The sequence below is a fragment of the Castanea sativa genome, chromosome 3 (assembly GCF_040712315.1).
Source record: "Castanea sativa cultivar Marrone di Chiusa Pesio chromosome 3, ASM4071231v1".
NCBI lineage: Eukaryota > Viridiplantae > Streptophyta > Magnoliopsida > Fagales > Fagaceae > Castanea > Castanea sativa.
The window spans coordinates 35,142,366-35,157,117 of NC_134015.1; the positions used below are offsets into that span (position 1 = coordinate 35,142,366).

The 14,752-nt window shown below is 41.4% G+C and overlaps 1 protein-coding gene across 1 annotated transcript; it reads right to left on the reverse strand.

Moving 5' to 3' along the window:
* Positions 1-414: 414 nt before the first annotated feature.
* Positions 415-3,160, reverse strand: LOC142628859 (uncharacterized). The gene is made up of 5 exons (XM_075802895.1): positions 2,209-3,160; positions 1,551-1,980; positions 1,269-1,460; positions 893-1,115; positions 415-453 (listed from the first exon to the last, which is right to left on the reverse strand). The coding sequence occupies exons 1-5, from the start codon at positions 3,158-3,160 to the stop codon at positions 415-417; spliced, it is 1,836 nt and encodes a 611-aa protein (XP_075659010.1).
* Between the last annotated feature and the right edge of the window lie 11,592 nt (positions 3,161-14,752).

A 14,752-nucleotide genomic window follows, 5' to 3' on the forward strand; every position in this document is an offset into this window, starting at 1 on the left:
TTAAAGATAAGTTTCCAATTCCTGTGGTGGATGAGTTGCTGGATGAACTTGCTAGATCTACCATCTTTTCTAAGTTGGATTTAAGGTCAGGTTACCACCAAATTCGTATGAACTCTGTGGATGTTCCTAAAACTGCATTTAGGACACATGAAGGTCACTATGAGTTCCTTGTGATGCTCTTTGGTTTGACCAATGCCCCTTATACATTTCAAGCTCTTATGAATGCAATCTTTAAGCCTTATTTGAGAAAGTTTGTCTTGGTCATTTTTGATGATATTTTGGTCTTTAGTTCTTGTCTATCTGATCATCTTTCTCACTTAAGAACTGTTTTGGAGGTTCTGTTATCCCATTAGTTATATGCTAAGAAGTCCAAATGTGTATTTGGTTGTGTTGAGGTAGTTGCTTTCAATAAACTTATGGATGCAGTAGCTCAACCCCCAGTTTTGGCTCTTCCTAATTTTTCAAAGCCCTTCATCATCTATGAAGCATTGGTGTGTTTCGGGATTCGGGTGCGGGAGCGGGTGCGGGACTCGGCAATTTCTGAAAAAGTAGGGTGCGGGTGCGGGTGCGGCGGGGTGCGGTGATTAAAAAATTATTAAAAATATTTTTATTTATATTCTTAATATATTGCTAAACATATTTTTTTCACATTATATAAACACATACCAAATTTAAGAACAATAGTAAATAATAACTAGAATACAACTCCATTATATAAACATTCCATGATGTTCGAAAATTAAAATACAACTCACAAGTTTGAAACTAAAACAAAATAAAAGATACATCAACAAGACAATCAACAAGACAATCAAACACCAACTTCATCATCATCAAGATCAATAGCTTCACTTCGAACTTCACTTTCACTAGTAGTAACACTAGTGCTAACATTCCCAATAACCATGGCCTCCAACTCTGGCTCATCAAGTGTAACAGCTGCATTCTCAAGAATTCCAGCTCCTCCATGTATATCACTCTCATTCCAAGAGTCTCCTGCAATATCCCACATCTTTGTATCTCTATTTATGTACTCTGCATTGCGCCTTGACAAGAGTCGAAGATTAGAATGCACGTATACCAAATCCTCAGCACGTGCAGGAGCCATTTTGTTTCTTTTTAAGGAATGAATAAATTTGTATGTGCTCCAATTCCTCTCAGCACATGAGGATGAACAAGGTTGTCCAAGAAGTTTAAGGGCAAGGGTTTGAAGAATTGGAAATGCGGAGCCATGGTATTGCCACCAAACCAAAGGTTGTAAGACCCACCTATGTGTCAAGACAGCTGGTGAAGGAAACCTCCCTCCTGAAAATGCAGCAAACGCAGACTTCACCACATTTAATTCATTCACATCTTCAAAGAATCGATCCAAACACTTGCTCCTTTCCATAGAAATTTCATGATCTCGATGTGGAGGGATGCGTTTTGAATTCTCCAAAAGCCATTCAGTGGAGTAATACCTAGAGTTAAAGATTAAAAAACAAATATAAATGAAACATGTGTTTTACTAGAAGGAGGAACTAAAGAAAATAGAAAATAAATGTACTTACCTAGGATTTAAGGAATGAGCGAAGCAGTGTAGTGGAGTACAATTTTTAGTCCAATGATCAATAAGTATATCATACACCACACTCCAAAATGAGCTATACTCATCATCTTCCAAGCCTTCATGCCGATATATTGCTACCTTTACCTTCTCTATCATTGAATCCCACATCTCATATACAAGATGAAGACAAGGCTTATCTGTGTCAGCTACTCGTATCATATCATAAATAGGTGCTGTGAATTCAAGGATATAATCAATCTTATCCCACCAAAGATCACATAGAATCATCTCTTTCACCTTTTGAGCTTTTCCAACATCATCCTCCCTATAAGAAGCCCATTGCTCACTAGTAGCCATGGCTTGAAGGCATCTTTTTATCAACTTCAACCTTTTTAGCATTATAACAACCGAAGCAAATCTAGTATCAGCAACTTGGAGCAATTTTAATGGACAAAATTCATTAAACATTGCCAACCTCATTGAATAGTTCATGATAAAAACACGTATGAAGGATGCATCATCAGCAATACGTGTAATCCAACTACATTCCTCATATGTAACTTCATTCTTTTCAGTGTTTTTTGCTGCACAAATATTTTTCAAAGCTAGATTGAGAGTGTGGACAACACAGGGTGTCCAAAATATTTTAGGATACTCACCCTCAATAAGAGCTCCAGCAAACTTCATCACATTAGCATTATCAGTGATTACTTGGACAACTTTCTCATGTCCAATCTCTTTTATAGCATCCCTCAACACCCCAGCAATATAATGTTTTTCTTTGAACTCACCTGACCCATCAATTGCCTTAATAAATACTGGACCCCCATCTGATACAGCCATAATATTAATAAGAGGCCTCCTTTGTGGATCTGACCATCCATCAGAAACTATACTTACACCATTTTCAACCCAAACGTCCTTAATTGGTTTCAAAAGTCTATCAACATGAGCTTTTTCTCTTTGCAAAAGTGTTTTTCTCAAGGCATTGTATCCAGGAGGAACATAACCTGGAATGCTATGAGTAGCGGCATATGAATAGGAACTACGATAATATGGGTTCCTTGCAAAGTTAAATGAAATCCCACTGGTGTAAAACATCCTAGCGATTTGACTATCCAATTCATGTCTAGCATTATTTTGGAATAATTTCTCCACCGTAGGATTCACAACCTTCCTCCTCTTATTACCATCAAAGGGATTTGTACTATCACTATCTTCTTGTGTCCGAAGTGGGGGAATACTCCCAATAGGCCCACGGCTTAGGAGAGGTGGGGGTAAGGGAATTTGTTTTCTCCGTTCTCTTTCTAACTTATCATTCTCAACCTGATCATGCATTTGTTGCATTTCCAACCTATGGCTCGGTGTCACACTAGGGCATACTTTAATACATTTATTAACAATTCTTAATAAATGAGCCTTAACCCTAGAATAGGATCCCAAATAAATATTACCACAATAGTTGCACTTAAAGTGTGTGTTTCCACCTGATTTAACAGTAGAACCAGATGGTTTTTCTATTTTAGTCACATACTGCCAAAGAGGAGCTTCATCATTTGGCACTCCTTCATTAGATGAAGGTGAACTTTTTGTGCTAGTAGCTTCATCCATTACAAATTCAACAGATTCAATCTAACCTACAAATAATTTCCAAATATATAAAAACTATTAATTAAATAAAAAATCAAGCCCCACTGTCACAAGACTCACAAAAAAAAAAAAAAAAAATCAGATCATCACAGATTCACAACACAATCACAAATCTGAGTAATAATAACTATTAAGTGTTAACTAAATAAAAAATTAAACGTCACAAGACTCACAAAAATTAAAATAAAAAATAGAAAAAAATCAGCTCATCACAGTCCACAACACAATCACAAATCATAATAACTAATAATTGCAAATTTAGCTATTAACTAACTAAAAAATCATCTATTAACAATAAACTAAGAGTGTGAGAGTGAGAGCTATCAGCTATGATACCTGACAGTGAGGGGAGACAGAGAGCAAGGGAGACGAAGTGGAGTGCTGAAAAATGAGATGTGCTGACGAGTGAAGGCAGAGAATGGGAGAGAGCTAGCTGAAGAGTGAAGGCAGAGAGTGGGAGAGACTTGAGAGCACTAGCTTGAAGAGGCAGGGGCTAGGGCGGCTGAGACAGAACCAGACTGAAAAAAAATGAAGAGTGTTTTTGGCTGTGGGACGAGTGATCTGTGAAGCTAAGCATATAAGGGTTTCAAAGTTTTTTTTCCTAAAACGCAGCGTTTTTTTTTTTTTTTTTTTTTTTTTTCCGGCTAAGTAAAACGGTGCGTTGCGCACCTGTTTCTTTTTTTTTTTTTTTTTTTTTGAATTTCGGCCGTATCGGCCGGTTTCGGTGTTTCTCCCGATACGGACCGATTCAGGCCGAATCGGCGCGCGTTGGCCCGATTTCGCGTGCGTTGGCCTGAATCGGCGCCATATCGGCGCGAATTGCGCCGAAAAAATTAATTTTTTATTACCGGACGCGGCCCGAACGCGCAGGCAGCGGCGTCGCCGCGTCCGACGCGGGTGCGGTGGCCCAAACGCCGCACCCGTGCTTCAGAGTTCATCATAGAATGTGATGCCTCTGGATTTGGGTTAGGAGCTATCCTAATGCAAGACAACCCATGGCTTTCCACAGCCAAGTCTTGAGAGGTAAACATCTTAACTTGTCTACCTGTGAAACTGGACTTCTAGCTTTGGCTACTACTGTTAAGAAATGGAGGCCTTACTTGCTTGGTAGGCCTTTCATTGTGAGGACTGATCACTAGAGCCTTAAGTTTTTATTAGAACAGAGGATTGCTACACCTACTCAGTAGAAATGGCTTGCCAAGCTATTGGGGTATGCTTTTGTAGTGGAATACAAGAAGGGTGTTGAAAATAAAGTAGCTGATGCTTTATCTAGGAGATCTGACCTCTTACCTGCAATGTCTTATCACATTAAGTTGTCTCAACACCTTTAGTTGTCTCAGCCACAAGTGTCACAAAAGACTAGTTGCTTATTTCTCCTCTCGGTTCCTAATCCTACTTAATTGACAATTCTTAAGGACAGTTACACTCAAGACCAATTTATGCAACACCTCATTCAATCAATTCAAGCTGGTACTTCTACCAAAGGTTTTACTTGGCAGAATGACTTGGTTTTTTACAAGGGTAGGTTCTTTTTGGGTCCTCACTATCCCTTAAAGTCACAAGTACTCCATTTAGTTCACAGCAACCTTATTGCTGGCCATTCTGGTTCATACCATAGAGCAAAAAAGGGAGTTCTTTTGGCATGGCATGAAAGCTGACATTAAGAAATTTGTTAAGGAATGTGATGTGTGCCAACGAATCAAGTCTGAAACTTCTGTCCCAGCTGTTTTACTTCATCCCTTGCAAATTCCCACTACTCCTTGGATTGATGTGAGCTTGGATTTTATTGAAGGTCTTCCTAAGTCTCAAGGCTTTGAGGTGATTTTAGTTGTGGTGGGTAGACTAACAAAGTATTTTCATTTTATTCCTCTCTCTCACCCTTATATCGCTGCTAAAGTTGCTTCCTTGTATATACATTACATTTTAAAACTCCATGGCATGCCTGCTTCTATTGTGAGTGATAGAGATGTTGTATTCACTTCCTTGTTCTGGTCTGAGCTCTTTAGATTGCAAGGAACCAAGTTGGCCATGTCCACTGCTTATCATCCTCAGTTTGATGGCCAAAACTGAGGTTGTTAATAGAAGCTTGGAACAATACCTGAGAGCCTCACTAGTGATAAGCCAAACAAATGGGCAGAGTGGCTTTGTTTGGCTGAGTTTTGGTTCAATTCTAATTTTCTTACTAGCCTGAAGTTGACACCTTTTGAAGCTTTGTATGGCTACCCTCCTACTGCAGTCTTATGTTCCTGGAACTACTTGAGTGGATGCCTTGGATTCTCTTTTGAGTCAAAAGGAGGCAATAATAGGCATGTTTAGAAGTCATCTTGTTGTTGCTCAAGCAAAGATGAAATCTTAGTCTGATAAGCATAGGTTGGATAGATCATTTGCTATTGGTGAGTGGGTATACTTAAGACTACAACCTTATAGGCAGAGGACTTTGGCTTATAAAGGGAAGTGGAAGCTTTCGCCAAGATATTTTGGGCCTTTTCAGATGCTGCAAAAGGTTGGAACTGTGTCTTACAAGTTGGATTTACCTCCTGCGTCTAAGGTCCATCTTGTCTTCCATGTCTCTTGCTTAAAGTTGAAGCTTGGTCAACAGGTCGCTCCTATACCAACCTTGCCACCTGTGGATGAGGAAGGGCAGGTCACTATTGAGCCTATAGCTATTTTGCAATCAAGGACTAGAACTTTGAGATCTCGTGTGATTATTGAGGTTCTGGTGTAGTGGTTTGGCTATCCTCCTGAAGATGCAACCTAGGGTCTTTGTATAGTCTTCAACATATTTTTCCTCACCTTGTGGGCAAGGTGCTTTTTTTAATGGGGAGCGTAATGTTAGGAATCTGTATATGGTACTTGTATGTGGGCTGTAGACTAATATTGTGATATAAAAATTACTGTATTATTAGTTACTGCCCTGTTAGTGGGAAACAGTTAGTTAGTTAGATAATAACCAGGGGGTTAGTGAGGGTAGTTAGGGTCTGGATGGTATAAGAGGAATTATTGAATTGTATTAGCCATTAATGAATAATACTATGACTAAACACACTTTCTCTCTCTCTGCTCTTCTCCTCTATTTTCCTCTTCTTCTTTACGCTTCTCCTATGGAGGCCCAAGTCCCCTTGAAGTGACCTACCCTAAATTTCCTACCCCAACTCAGTTCCTAACATTGCTGTTTTCTTGTTGTTCAATGCATATATTTCTCGTATGTTAGCATGTATGTGTGTTGAGGACCAAAATTTCACAAGAAAGCACATTCCATGAGAAGTAAGGAAAGACCATGAGCCTTAACAAAAGAAGGCCCAATTCATGAAGCTAAGAAGGACCATGAAGGCCCAAAGTCCCAAAAAGAAGGAAAAAGAAAGGAATAATAATAATAATAATAATAATAATAATAATAATAATAATAATAATAAAGAAAAAAGAAGAGGATCTTGGTCAGGCTAGAGGAAGGATCTTGGTTGGGCCAGAGGATATGCAGCAAGAAGAAGGATCCTGGTCAAACCAGAGGATATGCAGAAAGAAGAGGCATCTCACTCAAGCCAGAGGACATGCAACAAAAAGAATCAACATCAAGGCCCTAGGACCTTAATGTGTCCTTTTGAAGCCTTGAGAAGAGAACCTTGGCTAACACATGGGAAAGCCAAGATGTATGTTCATATTTCCAACAAAAGCTATTAAAAATCCAGCAAAATAGGCATTTTCTTTGTAACCCATGGTCCAAGCCCGTGGGATCCCGAGTGAATAGTAAGGGAGAAGTGGTTTGGTTAGTAGGGGAGTGATTTTTGGTGAAAGGAGGATCCCGAAACTTTTCCTTGGTTCATATATTTGCTTGGAATGCATGAACCAATGGAAAACTCAATTCCCCCATGTGCATGACACCTCCCCACAATTTCGTCTCAATTGTCATTTTCAACTAAAACTGTCATCAAGTACATTGAGCAGCCCACCCATTCATTTGACTTTCCAAGAAGGAATCTTTCATTTATATCTTAAGCCAAATGCCCATTTTGAGTTATAATTGCCGAAATAAGCTAAATCTCTACCCAATGCACCTTTTCAGGTTCCAGAGGACATGGTTTTACCCAGCAGACTAGGGACGTCCTCGCCCAGGGTACCAGGTCATGTCCATTATAGAATGAACACTAAGGCATAGCAGACAGGGGGGGAGGAAAATGTGGATTCAGAGAGATAGTTTAGAGGTTCAAAAGATATATTCTTAGAGCTTTAATAGCCCAACAAGGAAGAGAAAGAAAGAAACAAAATAAGAGAGCCAAGGTGGAGGAATTTGTCCCATATCCTTGAGATCATTCAAAATATCACTTAGCCTCCAAAGAAATATATGCCAAAAACATGCACACATCAGATATCACTGTCTCCCACAAAAATCCTCCTCACCTAACTATCTTGGAAGGCAATGTCCAAGCAAGCAAAGCCACTTGGATTGAGTTCCAAATCCCACAAGTCTTGTGCAAAATCACTAAGTCTATGAGAATTGGGGCTAGGATCCTCATGGCTGAATCATTCTCATGAAATTCATTTACATATATGTATATGTATTAAAATGTATATCCTAATCTAAGAAACTAACAATTATTTGAAGATATGTGTATTGTATAATGTGTTCTTATGCAGGACCTATAGAGGTAAAGGGAAATGACAAAACTCTATTGCATAATAAGCATAGAGAAAGATCGTATAGTTCAAAGAATTAGCATTCTGGGTTCTTACAGGCCTAGTACTCTTGGGAACCACAACATCACATCCGGGGTACCACGATATTACGCTCGGGGTACCAAGTGAAGGAATTCTTTTAAATGTTCACACAATAAAAGATAAGCCTAAAATACTTATGAATACTTATTTTAAATATTATAAAAGATAAGCCTCAAAGATAAAAGATAAGCCTCAAAGATAAGCCTTCTCATTGTAAATATTATGAATACTTATTTTACTTATTTCGTAAGAGTAAAAGGTCATTTTATGACACTAAAACACTTATAATTGTATTTTATTGCTTAGGAGGAATCGTATTTTTTTCCTTGAGGAGATTTATATGACTTGCACACAACTTGGTTCGTAATCAGCTCCCATTTAGCTGTGGTGAACCAAACCCAGTCCACCAAACAACAAGTAAAGGGCCCAAGATCCTTGTTTCTACTTGGGCTTGGGTACTGTCCAAGAAAGGACCCTCACAATGTGTTGTAGGATTCGTGCTCTATGCACCACCTAGTTCGAAATCAGTCCAATTTAGCTATTGTGAACCAAGCCCAGTCCCTTAAAATAATAAGCATTGGACCCAGGATCCTTGTTCATACTTGGACCTGTGTCCTAGAAAAAAAGCACCCACACAATTTGGTGGCTCCATTGGGAATTGGGTAAAGGAGAGGGAAGAAGTAGCCCCTTCGCAGAGCATGGCTCCAAGACTAAGGAACAATAAAGGTACCAATGTGCCACCTGCGGCATCTGAGCTCGTAGGAGAAAATGAAGTAGCTTCCAGACAGAGGAACGAAGTACCTCTGGTGGAGCAGGAGGTCGTCTCAGGACAGAGGCGTGCGGGGCATGAGCTAAACCCCGTGAGAATGGCAGAATTGCTGAAAGATTTGCAATAGGATATCCGCCTCCTCAAAGAAGGAAGGACCCAAGAAATCAGGGATAGTGCCCCCTTGTTGTCAACCAAGAGAGAGCCCAACCAAAGGAAGGGTTAGTAGTAGGATTGGGAGCTAACCCCTAGTATCTCACGCTAGCAGATGTCAATGCCCTTTTGGAATAAGAAAGGGAAAAGCTTTCGAGGATCCCCAAGCAATTTTCTCGGGATCTCCCATTCCCGCTAGAACTCCTTGGAAAGCCTTTTCCCAAGGGATATGAACCCCTAAGTTCCATCCTTTTGATGAAAGAAACGGAAGTGCTATGGAGCACGTGAGTAGGTTCATTCATACCATGGGCCCCTACACAGGAGACAAGGAGTTGTGTCTAAGAGAGTTTGCTAAGTCCCTGGTGGATAGAGCATATACATGGTACACCACTCTGAGGCTTGGGTCCATCAAGACATGGGATGAGATGATGGAGAGGTTTTGTACAAAGTACTATCCAGGTGAAAATAAGGTCACATTCCAAAGACTTCAAATGACAAAGCAAAGGCCTGGAGAGCATCCTGTCCAATTCATCAAAAGGTTTGAGGACGTTTCTCTGGACTGTTATGGAGATCATGAAGAAAAAGAACTCGTGGAAACCTACATATCCAACATGCTCTTTGATTACAGGCTTAATCTTAAAAATCTATGCATAACACAGTTTTTTGACCTGCTACAAAGAACTAGGAGGACTGCATTAACCATGAGGACAAAGAGAGTGCCAGTACCCCAGGCCATGACAGCATCAGTAGGAGAAAAAGGGAAGAGACCTGAAGGAAAAATGGCCAAGGAACTTCCTGTGATCCCATGTACGGCAGAAGAATTGAATCATGTTTTGGATAAATGGATTGGAGATGGAATTGTTAGGCCATTCATTGTATCCAGGCCACCTACTGAAGAAGAAAGGAAGAATCCTTTGTTTTGCAAGATTCATAACTATGTTAAGCACTCTACCAAGGATTGTTGGACCCTCCGTAGGCTTTTCCACAAGAAGTTTAGGGGGGAGGGGGGGACCCTGGAGCTCACTCAAAAAGAACCCAAGGTGCAAAGGAACCCTTTACCCAACCACAAGGAGAAGGGATTGGTGACTATAGTGATCCATGGGAACCCGATAGAAGTAGAGGAATCTGAAGGATCCTTCCATCCAAGCACAGTCAGGACTTTTCAGAATAACCCCAAGTTCAGATCACTACCAATTAGGATTTGGGCTAGAAGCAAGAAGGATGGCCACAAAATCCCTCATGGGCATAGCAATAGATTCAAGAATGGAATGTTTCACAGCAGAATCCCATGCCAGTCGAGCCTACATGGAAACAACCAATGCAATAACGTTCATAGATGAAGACATGGAAGTTAAATATCCAGACCCTTTTATCTAATGGCCACCATAAGCGGTGTCCAAATAAGGAGAGCACTGGTAGATATAGGGGCATTACTCAACCTCATAGCTCTAAGTACCTTGAAAGTTGTGGGCTTGACCGGCAGGAGGATCCCGGGGGCTCCCATAGAGATAACAAGATTTGGAGGATTAGCGGAATCAACTGAGGGATATGTGCAGCTAGCCTTGAGGGTAGGCCCAATAGTTGTCCTGACTAGATTCCATTTGATTAACTTAGAGGTTTCTTACCATGTTCTGTTAGGATGCCCCTGGCTTCATAAGCATTGCCTTATTCCCTTCACGTACCATCAATGTGTTAAAGGGAGACTGAATTGGAGGCTCGTAAGGATCCCTGCCAACCCGAATCCTTTTAGTGAAGGAGAAGTGTTGTGGAAACAATGTTTTAGGACGAGTTGGAACCAGATGATGAGAACCCCGTGCCAGGGACCCTAGGAGCACCTGTCTTGGAAGAAGAAGAATGAGGAGGCATGACCTAAGGAACCTCCGGGACAGAAAAAGGCAAAAGAAGGAGACCAACTCCTTAGGATCCCGGGAATGCGTAGTAGTACAGGAGCCTGGAGGAAGGCTAATATATCGTTTATGAAGGTACGTGGGACCTGAATGCGTAATATAGGAGGGTCCCGGACCGCCAGATTGTATGATGGCTCAGGAAGAAATCCTAAAGGACCCAGTCAAGGCAGCACAAATTTAGCTCAAGGAGGAATTGGAAGAGGTAAACTTGGGGGCTAGTCTGGGATCCTAGAAGCCAGTTTTCATTAGCAGTCAGTTGACAGCACAGGAAAAGAAACAGTTAGTAGCATTACTTAGGACATATGTGGATGTGTTCACATGGACATACGACAAGATGCCTGGTCTCGATCCAGGATTGGTAGTCCATTCCCTCAATGTGGACCCCGGAGTCAAGCTAGTAGACCAACCAGCTAGGGTCATTCACACTGATATAGAGGCCCAAATAACTCAGGAAGTCAAGAAGCTGCTAACAGCTAGGTTCATCAAGCCAATTCAACATCCCAAATGGCTTTCTAACAGCTAGGTTCATCAAGCCAATTCAGCATCCCAAATGGCTTTCCAACATAGTACATGTAAAGAAAAAGAATGGCCAAATCTGGCGTTGTGTGGACTTTCGCAATCTGAACAAAGCATGTCCTAAAGATGAGTTCCCCCTACCTAATATTGACCTCATTGTAGATTCAGTTGTAGGAAACTCTATGTTCTCATTTTTGGATGGATATAGTGGGTATAACTAAATCCGCATGGTTGCCAAAGATGCAGAGAAGATAGCTTTCAGGACCCCAATTGGAAACTTCTATTACACTATGATGCCCTTTGGCCTTAAAAATGAAGGGGCCACATACCAGTGAACCATGACAGCTATTTTCCATGATATGATGCATAAGGAGATGGAGGATTATGTGGATGACATTGTGATAGATTCAAAAACCAGGGCAGGACACTTCCAGGTACTTGAACAGGATTTTGAACGATGCAGGAAGTACAAACTACGCATGAACCCCATGAAGTGTGCCTTTGGAGTATCTGTTGGAAAATTTCTTGGGTTCCTAGTACATCACATAGGTATAAGCATAGATCCAGCTAAGGCCATAACCATTGCAATAATGAAAATGCCTACAACGGTTAAAGAGCTTAAATGTTTGTGCTAGGATTAGCTTCTGTCACAAGTGGTTTATCCAAACTGTTGAAAAAGGGGGCTAAATTTACTTGGGGAATTGAACAGTAGGAAGCCTTTTAGAGGATCCAGCAGATCATGAATCATCTTCGTACCCTACAAGCACCAGTATGGGGGCGACCTCTGTTACCGTATTTAGCATTGAATTCCCAGGCTATAGGGGCCTTGCTAGCACAAGAAGATGATGATGGGAATGACCAACCCATTTGTTATGTGAGCAGGACAATTAAAGATACAGAGACCAGGTACCCTAGGATAGAAAGAGTGTGTCTGGTGGTAATCTACGCATCTCAAAGTCTAAAACGGTACTTCTCAACCCATCAGATCCTCTTAGTAACCAAGTCACATCCCATAAAAGCACTCCTTCATCAGCCTCTCCTAACTGGAAGAATAGCATAGTGGCTAGTCTTGCTCTCTCAATATGACATCGGTCTCAGGACCCCCAAGGCTGTCAAAAGCCAAGCCATAGCATATTTGCTAGCCTTGTTCCCAAGGGAAGAGGAGTGTCCACTAAGCGAGGAGATCCCTAGAGAGGTGGCAGTGGCAGAACTCCTAGGAAAGAAGTGGACAATAAGGTTTGATGGGTCAGCAACAACAACTTCAAGTGGCTTGGGAATTATGCTAAGTTGCGAAGATGGGGATACCATGCCATTATCTTTCAAGCTTGGGTTTTCTTGTTCAAATAATGCTGTTGAGTACGAGGCATACTTGACTGGGTTGGCCATAGCACTCAGCATAGGAGTAAAACATATGAGGGTTTTAGGAGACTTCAACCTCGTGGTCTCCCAAGTAAAGGGTGATTTTGCATTAAGAGAGCAAAGTTTGGCAATTTACAGAACCTGGGCGCAGAAGGTGGAGCAGAAATTCCAGACCTTCAGTGTGGAGTACGCCCAAAGGAGTGAAAACAAGTTCGCTGATGCACTAGCCACCCTGGGATCCAACATGCTATTTAAAGGAAAACGTACTTTGATAAGGGTGAGTAAACAGGAACATTCCATCATAGGGATCCCCAAAAAGATGTTCCCTAAAGAACCAAAATAGAAAGATTGGAGAGATGAGATAAAAGGGAAAATAGAAAAGTGGGGACATAAAGGAAGCATCAAAGAACTAAAAGATTACACTGTAATAGAAGGAGAGCTGTACAGGAGGCTGCCTGGAGGGATCTTGTCCAGATGTATCAATGGTAAAGAAGGGAAGCTGAGGTTAGAAGAATTGCACGGCCAGATCTGTGGAATTGCAGAGAAAATTAGTCTGTACAGAAGGATGCAGCGCATGGGATACTACTGGCCAAATATGAACAAAGAGGCTGCAACTGTACAGGAGGAATGTCAAAATGTTAGCTTTTAGTGGACAAAGAGGAAAGTTAAGCTGTGTTTGTAACAAAAGATTGGAGAACCCCATTCATGGAATACTTGGCACAAGGGATCCTACCAACTGACAGGGCACTGGCACACCAGCTCAGGAAACTTGCCATCAAATACTTCTTGCAAAACGGAATCCTGTTCAAAAAGGGGTACAACGAGGATTCCTTAAGGTGTATGGGGCCTAGGGAAGCTAGAGAAGTAGTCAGGGAAGTCCACTCTGGTGACTGTGGAAGTCACTCAGGGAAGAGAAGACTTTACAGGCAGCTGTTGCAGTTAGGGTACTATTGGCCTACAATGAAAAGGGACTTCGAGAAGCTAGTTAAAACGTGTCATGCATGCCAAGTACTTGGAGATGCAATCCATACTCATCCAAATGTGCTGGAAGATATGACAACACCATGACCTTTCCACACTTGGGGGCTTGACCTTATAGGGCCCATAAACCCTCCTTCTAATGGCTATATATGGATCTTGGCAGCCACCGAGTATTTTACAAAATGGGTAGAGGCCATCCCTTTGAAAAAGGCCACTGGAGCAGCTGTGGCAAACTTCATTCGAGAACACATCATCACACAGTTCGGGATCCTTAGGAGGCTGATTAGTGATAATGGAACTCCATTCATAAAAAAGGACATGAAGAACCTGACTGAGGCATATTATATCTAGCATGGGAGGTCCACACCATATTATCCATAAGGAAATGGTCACGCAGAGGCTACTAACAGGGTGATATTGAAAATCCTTATAAAAATGAAGCATGAGTATGGGGGGAAATGGAGTAACCACCTAACAAATGTACTCTAGGCATGTAGGAGCTCCTTGAAGACAGCCATATGATTCTCACCATTTTTCCTAGTTTATGGGACAGAAGCGATCAGCCCTGTGGAGCTAGTCATCCCTACGCCAAGAGTAGTACTCGAAGAAATCCAAGAAGGCATAGATGGCACAAATAGTGAAAGGAGGTTGGCAGATCTGAAGGGGTTAGAGGAGGAACGAGAGGTGGCCAGAAGAAGGAGTCAAAGGTACCAACAAAGGATGACTATGGCATATGGGCAGACAGTGCACCCTAGAGTCTTCATGAAAGGGCAGCTGGTGTTAAGAGCAGCAGAGCATGTGAGGAAGAATGTCCCAGGACCCTCCAAGTTTGCTCCAAAATGGGAGGGACCCTATATCATCAGGGAAGCCCACGATAGTGGATATTACTACCTCACAAAGGAAGATGGGACCATCCTGATAGACCCTATAAATGGGAAGTGGCTAAAACAGTACTATGCTAGAAAGGCGGAGATTTTAGTACACCAAGACCCTTTTTTCTACCAACTCTCCAATTTGCTAAGTGTTTCATCATTCTTTGCTTTTGAGCTTTATTTAGTTTATGTTTTTTTTTCCTTTCTTATCGTTTAGGAGCCCATGGTAGAAGGACATTCTATGATCCTTATTATCTTTGTCGAATTCTCCTATGTTCCTTAGTAT